Here is a 13,868-nt window from a genome sequence, read left to right on the forward strand (position 1 = left end):
TCACTTGCTAATCTTGCGGCATAAAAGGCACGGCACAAGTTGCCCATTTTGTCAGGTATATGTCTTCCCAAGGTCCAAAAGAAGATCTTCCAGGATTGCTACTCTCATGACGAACTAGAGGGGAAGATAGAGTGAATGTGTGCAGAAATGCCTTGAAGACAATAAGATCGAAATAAATAATGAATTTTAACCTGCAGCTGATGGAGCCAGAAGTATGACAGGAAAAATAAAGGAGCAACAACGATTCTTCGAGCCAAATAAACCACCGAATTCTTACATTTTACATACAGCAATAAGCGCTTTGTGCCCAAACATTTATGGCCGAAATAGTTGAAGTCATAAATTTGAAAATCAAGATCTCAAACATCATCTTATCAAAAGCACTCCACCATCTTCAGTTTAAAGAACTCTTTAACGAGATGGAGACACAGTATTCCGAGATCCTTCTTTACAATGAAGTGCGATGGCTTGAAACTTTTTCTTTGTGCTTGAGTAAAATAAATTCATTCCTAAATGAAAAAAACATTAATCACCCTGAATAAGAGAACGACAAATGGTTGCAAAAATTGTACTTTATGGTGGAAGTAAGAGCGAAAGGAAATGAGCTGAATCTAAAACTGTTTGCTATTTTGAAGAAATTTTTTTTTTTTTTTGCAGAAGATATGCACTTCATTTTCAATGTCTAAAGCAGTCTCGCGATAAAATCAGTGCAACTATTGACACAAATTACTTCAGCACAGTTATAAAAAAAAAATCAAAGATGAATTTCTTGACAGATTTGAATAGTTCAACTAAACTATGCTAACATTCCTAATAAACCCTCTCAACACAAATCGTAACGAAATTCACATTGAGCCATTTGAAATTGTTACTGGATCTCTAGAAATTCAATTGATCGATTTAAAAAGTAAAGCTTTGTGGAGTGGAAAATTTACAGTCAAAAAGCAAGATGAAAAAGTTGGAGATCCAGAAATGTCTTGGTACATTACGCAACAAATTTGACCACTTTAAAAGAAATGTCTCGAGTTGAGGCACTTAGCCTATATTCCAAGCATGGAATAGTCTTCCAGAATGCTTGAGTGAGGTGAAGTTGTAAAATGTTTGTTTGTTTGTAAAATGTTTGGATGTTCCTTCAGAGTTGAAGATAGTTTACTTCCTAGTCCAAACCTCCCGCAGGACGACGGGGGATGGCATTTGAAGTACTGACTATCTTCGGATCGACATATTCGTGCGAGCAAGTGTTATATTCATATATAAATAAAAGCACAGTAAGAATTCAACTAACAAATGAAAATTTAGAGTCGTGTTTGAAACTAAAAACAAGTTATGAGCCTAATGTATCATATCCAAACTTTCTAAAACCATGCAAAGCCAACCTCCCATTGAATTTTCTCAATTGTTTGCTATTGAAGAACAAGTTATTGTTGAAAGTAAATGTTTAACTGCTTTAGTTGTTACCGAAAGAAAAAATAGTTATTAAATAAAACCATATTTATAGTATCTAAATTGCTGTGAAAAACACGTATATATGAATTAATATATTCTTTTTATAAATTAAAAAATTAAATGTGTGAGTAGTATTTATTGTTGGCAAGAAAAAATGTGTGGCTCTTTAAAATTTGGTAAATTGTCATTTTTGGCTCTTTCGACTCAAAAGGCTGCCGACCCCTGGCCTAGTTTCTAGATGTGCGCAGCTTCTGCACTACCCTGGATGACGGTGCGCATGGCAGAGTTATAACAATATCTAGAAGAAAGCGGCACTATTTGGACATATCGATATAAGAAAGCGTCACTCTCAATTTGTGTACACTTTTACTTATAAACTTTACAACAAAAATATTTCAGTATAGCAAGCAGCCTTTGGAAGAGGCAAATTATGTGTGGAGTAGATCTTCATTTTACGAATTATCCTAGAACAAAGTCTCAAATACCAAGAACTTAAAGAAAGCGTTTCACATTGTCCATCGATAATCACTGAGGAAAATACGTTTAGAATATGGCATCCCAGAAATAGGAAAGGCAATGAGCATTTTCCAATGGCTGTGGTCTATTGGGTCAAGCGAAGCCATTGGACCTGTGAGTAAAAATATATCTACCTAACACAATCGTTATCCTAACAGCAGCATATGCATGAGAGACATGAAAGTCATCTACTAAAATTGAGTAAAGATTAAATATGGCTTAACATAAATGGCTAAAACGAAATTTACTAGTCAGTTTAAGAAATCAGGTCTCAAGCAGGGAAATCTTATGCCAAACTCGGAGTCGACCACTTAGTGAGGTTGTGACAGAGCGTTGCATGAGGTTTGCGGGATATATTCCAGCTAGATTACACAAAGAACTAAGCAATGAGCTAACACAAGTGTTCAAAATACTTTTTCAGACATCTCTTAACCAGGGCAAAATACCAAGGGACTGGAAAGAAGCTAATGTCACTCCACTCTACTTAAAAAAAGATTGCTTAAAAAATTAAAATATTTGGACATTGATGGTCCATTGAATTAAGGATTTTCTGATATGGAGAGAACAAACTGTAATAATATATGGCTCTAAATCAACACCAATAGCAGTAAACTCAGGTGTACATCAAGGAACAGTCTTGAGTCCATTACTATTTTTAATTTACATTAAAGATTTACCAAACTGCATTAGTTCAGAAATAAAAGTCAGATTATTCGCAGACGATTGCATAATACATAGAACAATAAAAACATTACAAGAACTGAAATTTTACAAAGAAAATTAGATGAATTACAGAAACGGGAATCAAATTGAAGCATGTCTTTCCACCCAGAAAAATGTCAGTTGTTAAGAGTAACAAAAAAAAACTAAAACAAATTAATTCCACTTATCGTATTCATGGTTAACCAGTAACACAGACTAAAAACGCAAAATACTAAGGTGTTATTCGTGTTATAATAAATGAAAAACTATCATCAAATCTCTTATTGATAAAACAATTCAAAAAATCAAACAAAGCATTAGGGCTTATTAAAAGAAAAACATAAAACTACAATTTTATTTAACCTTGGTTAGGCCAATAAATGAAAATGCATCCTTTGTTTGGACTCCTAAAGTCAAGAAAACATTAAGACACTGGAACAGACACACAATAGATCTGTAAGTGTTATGAATCTCTTTATTTTTTAAAGCAAACTATGATGGTGAACTCTCTCAAAAGCCTTGGCAAAAATAATAATTATGAGACAAGTGTACTCTTTTTTTTTTTGATGTTCAATAACTAGATCTAGATCTAAAAGTTAATTTATATGTTACATAGGTTAGGGTTGAAAAAAAACAACAACTGTACATCTTATAACTACTTTACAGAACAGCGCATTGTTTCAACTGTTTAAAACATTTTCAATTTTTTTTTTATTTAAAAAAAAATCTCCATGTCCAGTCTAGATATAATATAAATAAGTGTATGAGATGTATATAGGCTGAAATAATACGTTCTATAAATTATGGCGAAATATTTTTTAATTTGTTGTAAAACAAATATATATTATAATAAAATTAATCTCTCGCCAAAGAAAACCAATTTCTCTCTCCCTGTCAGTATGTATATATGTCTATGGAAATTTCTATTTATGCTATCTATATAGACTGCAACTTTTGGGGGGAAAATACTGACAATAAAATACAAGGGTTTGATAGAAAGTTTGCTTTTTGATGCGATTTGCGGTCAACAGGTTGCAAATATATCAATCAAATCGTTTTTTTTTTAACTGAATATCTTGAAGGTAAAAGGAACTTGTAAGAAATATTATGCGGATCTGCAGGACAGTTAAAAAGATGCCTAGATCAATACATTAGTGTGTCAGTGGAAATTAACGTTCATATTATACACTAGCAGTACACAAAGGCTAAGCACATTGGTCTTTTTTCAAGCTAAATATTGTTTATTATGGCCGGAACACCCATTAAATTTTTGTTATAAAGGGCCTCATTTTTACGATCAACCAAACATACCTTTTAGCGGCCCCCAAAAGAGGAATAGACGCTATTAGTTTTGTGTGGTTTGTCTGTCCTTCCGTCCGTCGATCCGATCCGTTAAGATCTTGTACCCATTAGAGCTGGGTAGACTCAAAGGTGCCATGAAGATTCCAAATGTAGAAATCCCAATCTTCACAAGGATTTGAACCTAGGATCCCCAGTTTGGAGGTCAAGCGCTTTACAACTTAGCCACCGCGCCTCCATACATTTATTTAGCAAACACTTAAATTTAAAAAATCATAATTTATAACCTTATCCACACATTCAAAATTAATAAAATTTTAATGCTATATAGATAAACTAAAAAAAAAAGATTAATTCTTCCTGCTAAATTAGATAAATTGGCAACACGAAAAAAAAATTCTTGACCTACTTTAGGCTTAGGTAGTGAGCTAGAAATGAATTGTGTACAAACTTTTTCCCTCGCAAAAAAAAAATGAATATCTCCCCTTCCAAATTGTCAAACAAAATAGATCTAGTAAGATCTAGAACTTGAACTTGAACTAGAACTTGATATAGAATCTAGATTTAAACTAGAATTCGTGTGACCATGGAACTATTCCATGGTGTGACTTCACATGTTTAATCTTAAAAATACTAGATATAGGCCAATATTACGAACAGGATTAGTAGGCCTTTTACTTCACTTCTTAATGTGATAGGCCTACTACTGTTTACATAATTAATACATCTGCACTCCTAAACTGTTAGAAGACAAGCTATTGCTATAATAATTACAATTTAGTTCAAACAATGAATACATACATATATATAAAATTGCTCTGGCTATTTATCCTAATAATTACCAAATACATACTTGCTGAACACAGAACCAGATCTACCTTAGTCAACACTAAACTTAAAAAAGAAACAACAGTCATAATCAATCATCACACTTTAGATCAAAGCAACTTAAAAAATAACCTAACATACACATCCATAACACTAAAGAAGATTACCCATCACAAATGGAAGTTCTCAATCAGACACAGCAGAAATAAATACCTATCACTGTTAATATTAATAGCAGGAGATGTAGAGTCAAATCCAGGGCCTAGATCTAAAGATAGATGCAACATCTGCAAAAAAGTATGCACCATGAAACAGAAAGCCATTCAATGTGACACCTGCGATGAATGGTACCATGCATCATGTCTCCATATGAATACACCTGTGTATTATGCCTTAGGCAACAAAGATGCATCATGGCACTGTGTACCGTGTGGGTTACCTCAGTTTACATCAGGACTGTTTGATTCCTTTGATGCAGACACTTCTAACCCATACAACATCCTAAACACCATCCCAAACCAAACTCACCAACCACTAGCCAGATCCACTCCTGTTAAACCTAAATCTACTAAAATTAATACAACAGCCTCACTAAACAAACCTACTAAAGAAGTAACACCAAAAATACCTTAAAACCTTAGTAATAAATTTTCAAAGCATTAGGAACAAAACAGCAGACTTAGAAATTTTATTAGAATGTGAGAAACCAGACATAATTGCAGGCACAGAAACTTGGCTACATCCTGAAATTTATAATGCAGAAATTTTCAATAGTAATTATGAAATTTTTAGAAAAGATAGGGCTGATAATCATGGAGGAGTTCTTTTAGCAATAAAAAACACTCTTATAGCAGAAGAAATTACCTTACCTAACTCAAAAAATATAGAATCAACATTTTGTAAAATTAATACCACCTCAACATCCCTAATAATAGGCAGCATTTACAGACCACCAAATTCTAGTTTAGAATACATGCAGGAACTATGTAATCAGATTACGACACTTAAAGAGACAAATAAAAATGCAGTTTTTTGGATTATGGGTGATTTCAACCTACCTGATATAAATTGGAAAACACTAACCATAGATAAACACCAAAACCTTAAGGACATAAATGAGCTTTTCATAGAAACTTTACACAACCTAAGTTTAGATCAAATCATTAAAAAGCCAACTAGATTAAACAACACATTAGATCTCTTCTTAACCAACAGACCTGGATTAGTAGTTGATTATGATATTATCCCTGGTCTATCAGACCATGAGATCATAAAAATACACAGTCAGATAAAAGCAGTAGCCAATACAAAACCCAAAAGAAAAATCTTACTCTGGAATAAATGTAACCTAACACAACTACACCAAGCTGCATTAAACTTTCAACAAACATTCTTATTAGAAAAAGACATTAACCAACCAGTCGATGACCTCTGGAATTTTATTAAAAACCATCTTAAAAGCATTATAGAAAATCAAATACCAACTAAATACACATCAAACAAAATAAATAAATGCTGGTTTAATAATAGACTAAAGAAGCTTTGTAAACAGAAGGAAAACCTATATAGAAAATTTAAAGAAACTAATGCAGAAAGAGTTTACAAAAAGTATATAAAAATTAAACACTTAACCCAAAAAGTAAGCAGACAGCTGCAGAGTGAATACATAAACAATGTAATATCTAAAGACAACAACAAAAACCTATGGTCATACATTAAGTCTAAGAAAATGGAAACAACAGGCGTAGCGCCATTAAAAGATGAACATAACATAATACATAATGATAATGAAACTAAAGCAAACATTCTAAACAAATACTTTGCATCAGCATTCTCAGCCCCAGGAGACAAAGACATATTACTGAATTTAAACCAAGTAGACAACATAGAAGATATAGTAGTACAAGAAAATGGAATTCAAAAACTATTAGCCAACACCAAACCAAATAAAGCTTCTGGACCTGATGGTATTCCAGCTAGATTACTCAAAGAACTAAGTAATGAGCTAGCCCCAGTGTTCAAAATACTCTTTCAGGCTTCACTTAACCAGGGCAGAGTACCAAAGGACTGGAAAGAAGCTAATGTCACCCCTCTATTTAAAAAAGGAGAAAAATCTGACCCAGGAAACTACAGACCAGTATCACTTACCAGCATCACATGTAAAATCCTAGAACACATAATATGTAGCAACATCATAAACCACTTAGACAAACATAATGTCCTCACACCATACCAACATGGCTTTAGGAAATATAGATCATGTGAAACACAACTAATAGGACTAATTGATGATTTTTCAAAAGGTTTAGATAATAGTGAACAAATAGATGCTATCTTACTAGATTTTTCTAAGGCTTTTGACAAAGTTCACCACCATAGTTTGCTTAAAAAATTAAAATATTTCGGCATTAATGGTCCACTGCATCAGTGGATTAAAGACTTTCTGATAGGGAGAGAACAAACTGTAATAATAAATGGCTCTAAATCAACACCGATAACAGTAAACTCAGGTGTACCTCAAGGAACAGTCTTGGGTCCACTACTATTTTTAATTTACATAAATGATTTACCAAATTGCATTAGTTCAGGAACAAAAGTCAGATTATTTGCAGACGATTGCATAATATATAGAACAATAAAAACAACACAAGACACAGATATTTTACAAAGAGAATTAGATGAATTACAGAAATGGGAATCAAATTGGAGCATGTCTTTCCACCCAGAAAAATGTCAGTTGTTAAGAGTAACAAAAAAACTAAAACAAATTAATTCCACTTATCTTATTCATGGCAAACCAGTAACACAGACTAAAAACGCAAAATACCTAGGTGTTATAATAAATGAAAAACTGTCATGGAATCCACATATTGATGAAACTACAAAAAAATCAAACAAAGCATTAGGATTTATTAAAAGAAATTTCTATAAATCAAATAAGAACATAAAACTAAAATGTTATTTAACCTTGGTTAGGCCAATAATAGAATATGCATCCTCTGTTTGGGACCCCTCAACTCAAGAAAACATTAAGAAACTAGAACAGACACAAAATAGAGCAGTGCGATTCATAACAAACGAATATTCACATTTGACTAGAGTAACACCTTTAGTAAAATCACTAAATTTAGAAAGCCTTCAGGACAGAAGGCTCAAAAGTAAAGTAGCAATCATACATAAAACACTGAACCATAATCTTCAAATACAAAAACAAAATTTAATAAAATACTCTGAAAGACACAAAGATAAAGGCACATTCCTCGTCCCATATGCTAGGACAAATTTGTACAAATACTCCTTCTTCCCTAGTGCTATTAGAGCATGGAATGGGTTGCCTGAGCTAGCCAGGAAAACCAGTGACTTGGCAGAATTTAAGTCATTGGTTAATATGCATGACTAAATGCATGACGCGTAGGACGTAATCATCTTCTTTTTTGAAGTAACGTCTGTATTATATAAGATAAGATAAGATATATATATATATAATATATATATATATATATATATATATATATATATATATATATATATATATATATATATATATATATATATATATATATAGGCTATATTATAAATATATATTTAGATCAAGGCTGTAATTAGTCTTAAATAGACTACGTAAAGTTGTTTATTTGTGCTGATAAAGCGAATGCCCTTTGTATTACAATAACACCTTTTCTGTTATTATTAGAATATTCTTTTTATAATAAATAACTTTCTTTATATCAAATTTGTTGTTACGTATGTTCACATCTAGACCTACTGAGTAATATTACCATTACATGACATGTACAATAACTGATAAGTCCAGACTCAGCACACATCATATTTATTAAGTGAAATAACAGTACACAGTAATTTGGCAACTTCAGCCGTCAATAACATCATATGAAATAATTCATATAATTATATAATATACTCCAAATAGAAATTCCTTAAACACACAGCTAACAATACTTTAATGCTTCAATACCTAAATACATAAGACACGTCTGTCTTCTTCAAGTTACATGGCACAGACTCTCTCTTACCATGTGGTCAAATCTCTAAAGCGAGATTTTATTCTTCCCATGATGCCACTGTGGACTCCCCTTTTCCAATTAAAAACTCCCAAGCACAGACATAGAGTGTACCTCGTGGTTCACAACTATCCATGTCACAATACAACCAAACGATGGTGTGACAGACTGTCAGTGTATTATGAGGATATGGCAAAACTGCGTGCTATAAAAGTAGTTAGTTTTTTCGAAACTTACAACTAAAGCAAAGTTCGTATAAAAATTCTTTTTTTTTGTACCAATTGGCGAATCTATGAATGAAGCTTGAGTTATTAAAGAAGAAGTCTGTGACTTTAAAAAATAACAACTTATCTCACCTAAAGTTTTTCATTGAAAAGTGGTTTATGTTTTAAAAAAAAATATCTGCTTGCAAATATAATTTTAAAAATTAAATTGTTAACTTTGGGAAAAGAAAAAGGTGGCCGTTGCATCATTACTTTGAATGATCTAAAATATCATGATGTCCAATTTTTTATTTTCTCTTCTAGTTTCTGTGATCTAAACGGGACGGACGAACGGACAGACAGACCACACAAAACTAATAGCGTCTATTCCTCTTTCGGGGGCCGATAAAAACAAAAAAGAAATGAAAAATATATGTATATACTCATAGAGATAAAAAAAAAAAAAAGTTGGCAAACTTTGCAGGCCATAAAATATATTGAAATCAAATTTTAAATAGCTTTTCAAATTACAAATATATCTAATCCTGAGAGACAGACGGATTACATTCAATCTAAAAAGTTACTTTCTAAAATATGTATCTTCTGACAGAAGCTGATAAAGGCATTATTGTAAGTGAAATAGACTCCCTTGAGTGTGTCAAACTGGTGATACGACACAGGATAATTCATCAAGTTAAAAATCTGGTCAGCCTGCGACTGGCCAACATTGGGAGATTTACAAAGAACTGGCCAGAGGACAGAAAAAGGAAGGATCTTGTCATGTTAGTGAAATGTTTCATTGAGATGCAAACTGACTTGCAGGTTTTCAATCTGTCTTGTGCAGGTCTAGATCTTGAGACAGGTAATATATATATATATATATATATATATATATATATATATATATATATATATATATATATATATATATATATATATATATATATTTGCATGTATGTATATGACAAATAGCCTAATACGTTATACAGGCAAATTCCCGAGAGTCCTGTTAAAACTCATACAGGGTCGGCTCAAACCAATAGCTGACAAAATTATAACAGGACGACATCCGTACTTTAAGAGGATCGCAGCGCAACACAAAAATCCTTAGCTTAAAGTTACTCTGCGAAAATACCTCTAACACCTACATTATCTTTTCCATGTCTTTATGGGCTTCAAGAAAGCTTTTGACAATACATGGTATAGGGCACTCTTGGTCACATGGAAATTACAATGTATTTCAAAACATAATAAAAATGTATGTAGTACCTCTATAAGCAGGCCACTAAGTTCGGTGTAATTCAACAGCATTGTAGATTGTAGTGAGACTAGTCTGCCTAGCTTCATCAATTCAATATCTTCCTTGAAAGGATAATGGAAGATGCACTAAGGGCTATACAGTTACTGTAAGAGTTTGAGGAAGTAAAATTACTAACTTATGCTCTGTGGACGGCATATATGGTCTGGCAGGGACAGAAGAAGAAATAGCTGACTTGTTGATGTGCAATGACAAGATTTCCGCAGCATATGGTATGCGAAACAATGCAACGAAACACATATTATAACCTATATCCAACAGGGCTTTAAAAGGGGCACCAGTATTGGTGGCAAAATTAATCAAGTGTCAGTTGAGCTTAGAGCTATTATCTCTAGCTGATCAAGAACTTTTAAAGTGGGGCGACGAATTTTTTTCTAAACTCTAGCCTTAACGCACAGCGAACCCTAACCCTCTAAATAAACACAGTATACCCTAACTCTCTAAATAAACACAGTGTATATATGTATATATATATATATATATATATATATATATATATAATGTTAAGATCTCTACATGGCCTTCCGTAAACACTGCTCAACACAACACATCTAACTAAAGAACTTGACAACAAGAGTTCCAAATAAAACGTGTTAGCTTAATCAACAGCTTATACTACACAATTGGGTAACCTAACTTTAAATGTTTTGTTGTACTCAACCGAACTGCCTTCTAAACACACAAGTCTCTCTGTGTACTCCTGGACTTGTACAGCTACACGCTCAAGGACGCACATTATACCGCACTGTCTTTACTGCCTTGCTGTTCTGGACAACACTGTCCTTTCTTATACAATGATGCTTGTCCTCGAAGGCTTTTTATCTCATGACCATAACACGGGTCATAATTGCGTGTACTTGCAGTAGTGTCCCTTTTCCAAAGACAGCCGTTGACCTGTGTGATTTGCCTGAGTTAAGTGTCGCTCACACATTAACCTTATCTTCCGCCACTAGAGTTACAGCATTGCCCCCCTGCTTAGATTATCGGTCCCGCACAAAATCTACCTTACGCCCGTACCGCTTCCCCGGATCCTGAACTATATACCAGAATTGCACAGTCCACAGCAGCAGTTGCTAAACTCAAATCATTCTGGAAAGAAAAAGGCAAAGCATTAGACACTAAAGTCAGACTGATGCACTTTTTGTCACGGCTTTCGTTCTTATATGTTTGCGAATCTTGGACGCTAACTGCAAAGAAGATGAACCTATCTATGGAACTAATATGCCACAGAAAAAATCCTAGGTAAAACTTACAAAGACCGCATCACAAATGAAGTGATTTGTAAAAGTATGAATTTAGATAGGAAAGGACGAGACTCGTTGTGTATTAATGGTTAAAGTAGCTGTCTTTGTTTTTTTGTAGTAAAAAATCATAGAATATTCAATTATTTTCGTAGTCCATAGATTTATTACTATCTATCTATCTATCTTTCTATCTATCTATCTATCTATCTATCTATCTATCTATCTATCTATCTATCTATCTATCTGTCTGTCTGTCTGTCTGTCTGTCTTCTTTCTGTCTGTCTTTCTGTCTGTCTGTCTGTCTGTCTGTCTCCTATCTATCTATCTATCTATCTATCTATCTATCTATCTATCTATCTATCTATCTATCTATCTATCTGTGTATCTATCTATCTATCTATCTATCTATCTATCTATCTATCTGTCTGTCTTCTATCTAACTATCTGTGTATCTATCGTTCTATCTATCAAACTATCTGTCTTTCTATCTATCTGTCTATCTATCTATCTATCTATCTATCTATCTATCTATCTATCTATCTATCTATCTATCTATCTATCTATCTATCTATCTATCTGTGTATCTATCTATCTGTGTATCTATCTATCTATCTATCTATCTATCTATCTATCTATCTATCTATCTATCTATCTATCTATCTATCTATCTATCTATCTATCTATCTATCTATCTATCTGTGTATCTATCTGTGTATCTATCTATCTGTCTATCTATCTGTCTATCTATCTATCTATCTATCTGTCTATCTATCTATCTGTCTATCTATCTATCTATATATCTATCTATCTATCTATCTATCTATCTGTCTGTCTGTCTGTCTATCAAACTATCTGTCTTTCTATCTATCTATATGTCTATCTATCTATATGTCTATCTATTTATCTGTCTATCTATTTATCTGTCTGTCTGTCTGTTTATCTGTCTGTCTGTCTGTTTATCTGTCTGTCTGTTTATCTGTCTGTCTGTCTGTCTGCCTGCCTGCCTGTCTGTCTGTCTGTCTTTCTGTCTGTCTGTCTGTCTGTCTGTCTGTCTGTCTGTCTGTCTGTCTGTCTATCTATCTATCTATCTATCTACCTATCTATCTATCTTTAACTAATCGCGTTTTTGTCTATCCATTGATTACTGTGTAAAAAGAAACTATTTTATTTGTTTGATGATATCACTAGGAAGGAAGATGATGCTTAAACTTGGCTTAAACTGTGGGTCCAATGTTCATAAACTGGTTATAGATGATTTTATTTCAAATGACTATGAAGGCAATGAAGATTTCGTCGATATGATGGACAAGTCACTGTTAGAACCTCTCAGATATTTCACAAAATTAACCTGTAAGGTTTCCATTGATTATTGTTTTTTATATCATGGTAACTTTTTATAGTTACAAAGCTAATATCAACTCACTCTGTCTTTCTAACTGTCTGTCTAGTACACACTAAATTCAGGATTAAATTGAAATTTTGCACAATTATTTCTTGTACCTTATCAATACAAAAAAAAAAAAAAAAAACCAATCAATAAAAAATAAAACAATTATAAAGTTAATTATTCGCAATTAATTATTTTGTTTGGCATTAAACAAGAATAAGAAATTGTACTTAACAGATCATGTAAAAATTGAGTAAATCCCCTTGCTACTTTAAGTAGAGAATTATTTGTTGCTTACCATAGATAGCTATGCAACCTTCTCTTTTCATAAGCGTTAGGGTTAAGGTTTAGATGCTCTTGCACAGTGGTTTGTATATGGGCTTGAGAAAAACAGTTCGAATAGAAGTTGTAAATTTATATAAAATGAATTTAACATTCAGGATAACATTCAGAAACCAGATACTGAAGTCCTTCGAAGAGCGGGTCTGCAAAGCATCATAACAACCAGCTGCAATGGGCAGGACACGTTTGTAGAACGGAAGACCGCCTCATCCATAAAAGACTCCTGTGTGGCCAGTTAAGGGAAGAAAAACACTTGTAAGGCGGTCAAAGAAAACGCTTCACGGACACCCTTAAATCTTTTCTAAAGGCGTTTAGCATAGACCCAGCCACCTGGGAGACAGAGGCACATGACAGAGCAACATGGCGTCGCGCTGTGAAAACTGGCGCACAGGTTGCTGAGGAAAAAAAAACAACAACGCTTGCACACAAAAAAAAAAAAAAACGCCAGAGAAGAAATTGCATGGCCAATGATACTAGCTCCAGCTGGAATAACCTGCCCAGTGTGCAGCCGAACATTCCGGGCTCACATAGGTCTCACCAGCCACATTAGGAGGCACAAAA

The 13,868-nt window shown here is 33.3% G+C and overlaps 1 protein-coding gene across 6 annotated transcripts in view; it reads left to right on the top strand.

The window, feature by feature from the left end:
* LOC106062241 (F-box only protein 39-like) overlaps positions 1–13,868 on the top strand; it is an 83,944-nt gene that overhangs the window by 17,843 nt on the left and 52,233 nt on the right. For 5 of the 6 annotated variants that reach the window (XM_056006419.1, XM_056006417.1, XM_056006414.1 and 2 more), the window contains 2 exons: positions 9,627–9,878; positions 12,767–12,928. In XM_056006419.1, coding sequence (XP_055862394.1) covers positions 9,627–9,878; positions 12,767–12,928 — 414 coding nt within the window. The remainder of the gene's footprint in view (positions 1–9,626; positions 9,879–12,766; positions 12,929–13,868) is intronic. The other variant, XM_056006418.1, reaches the window with a different exon arrangement.

Source organism: Biomphalaria glabrata, chromosome 12, assembly GCF_947242115.1.
Source record: "Biomphalaria glabrata chromosome 12, xgBioGlab47.1, whole genome shotgun sequence".
Taxonomy (NCBI): Eukaryota; Metazoa; Mollusca; class Gastropoda; family Planorbidae; genus Biomphalaria; species Biomphalaria glabrata.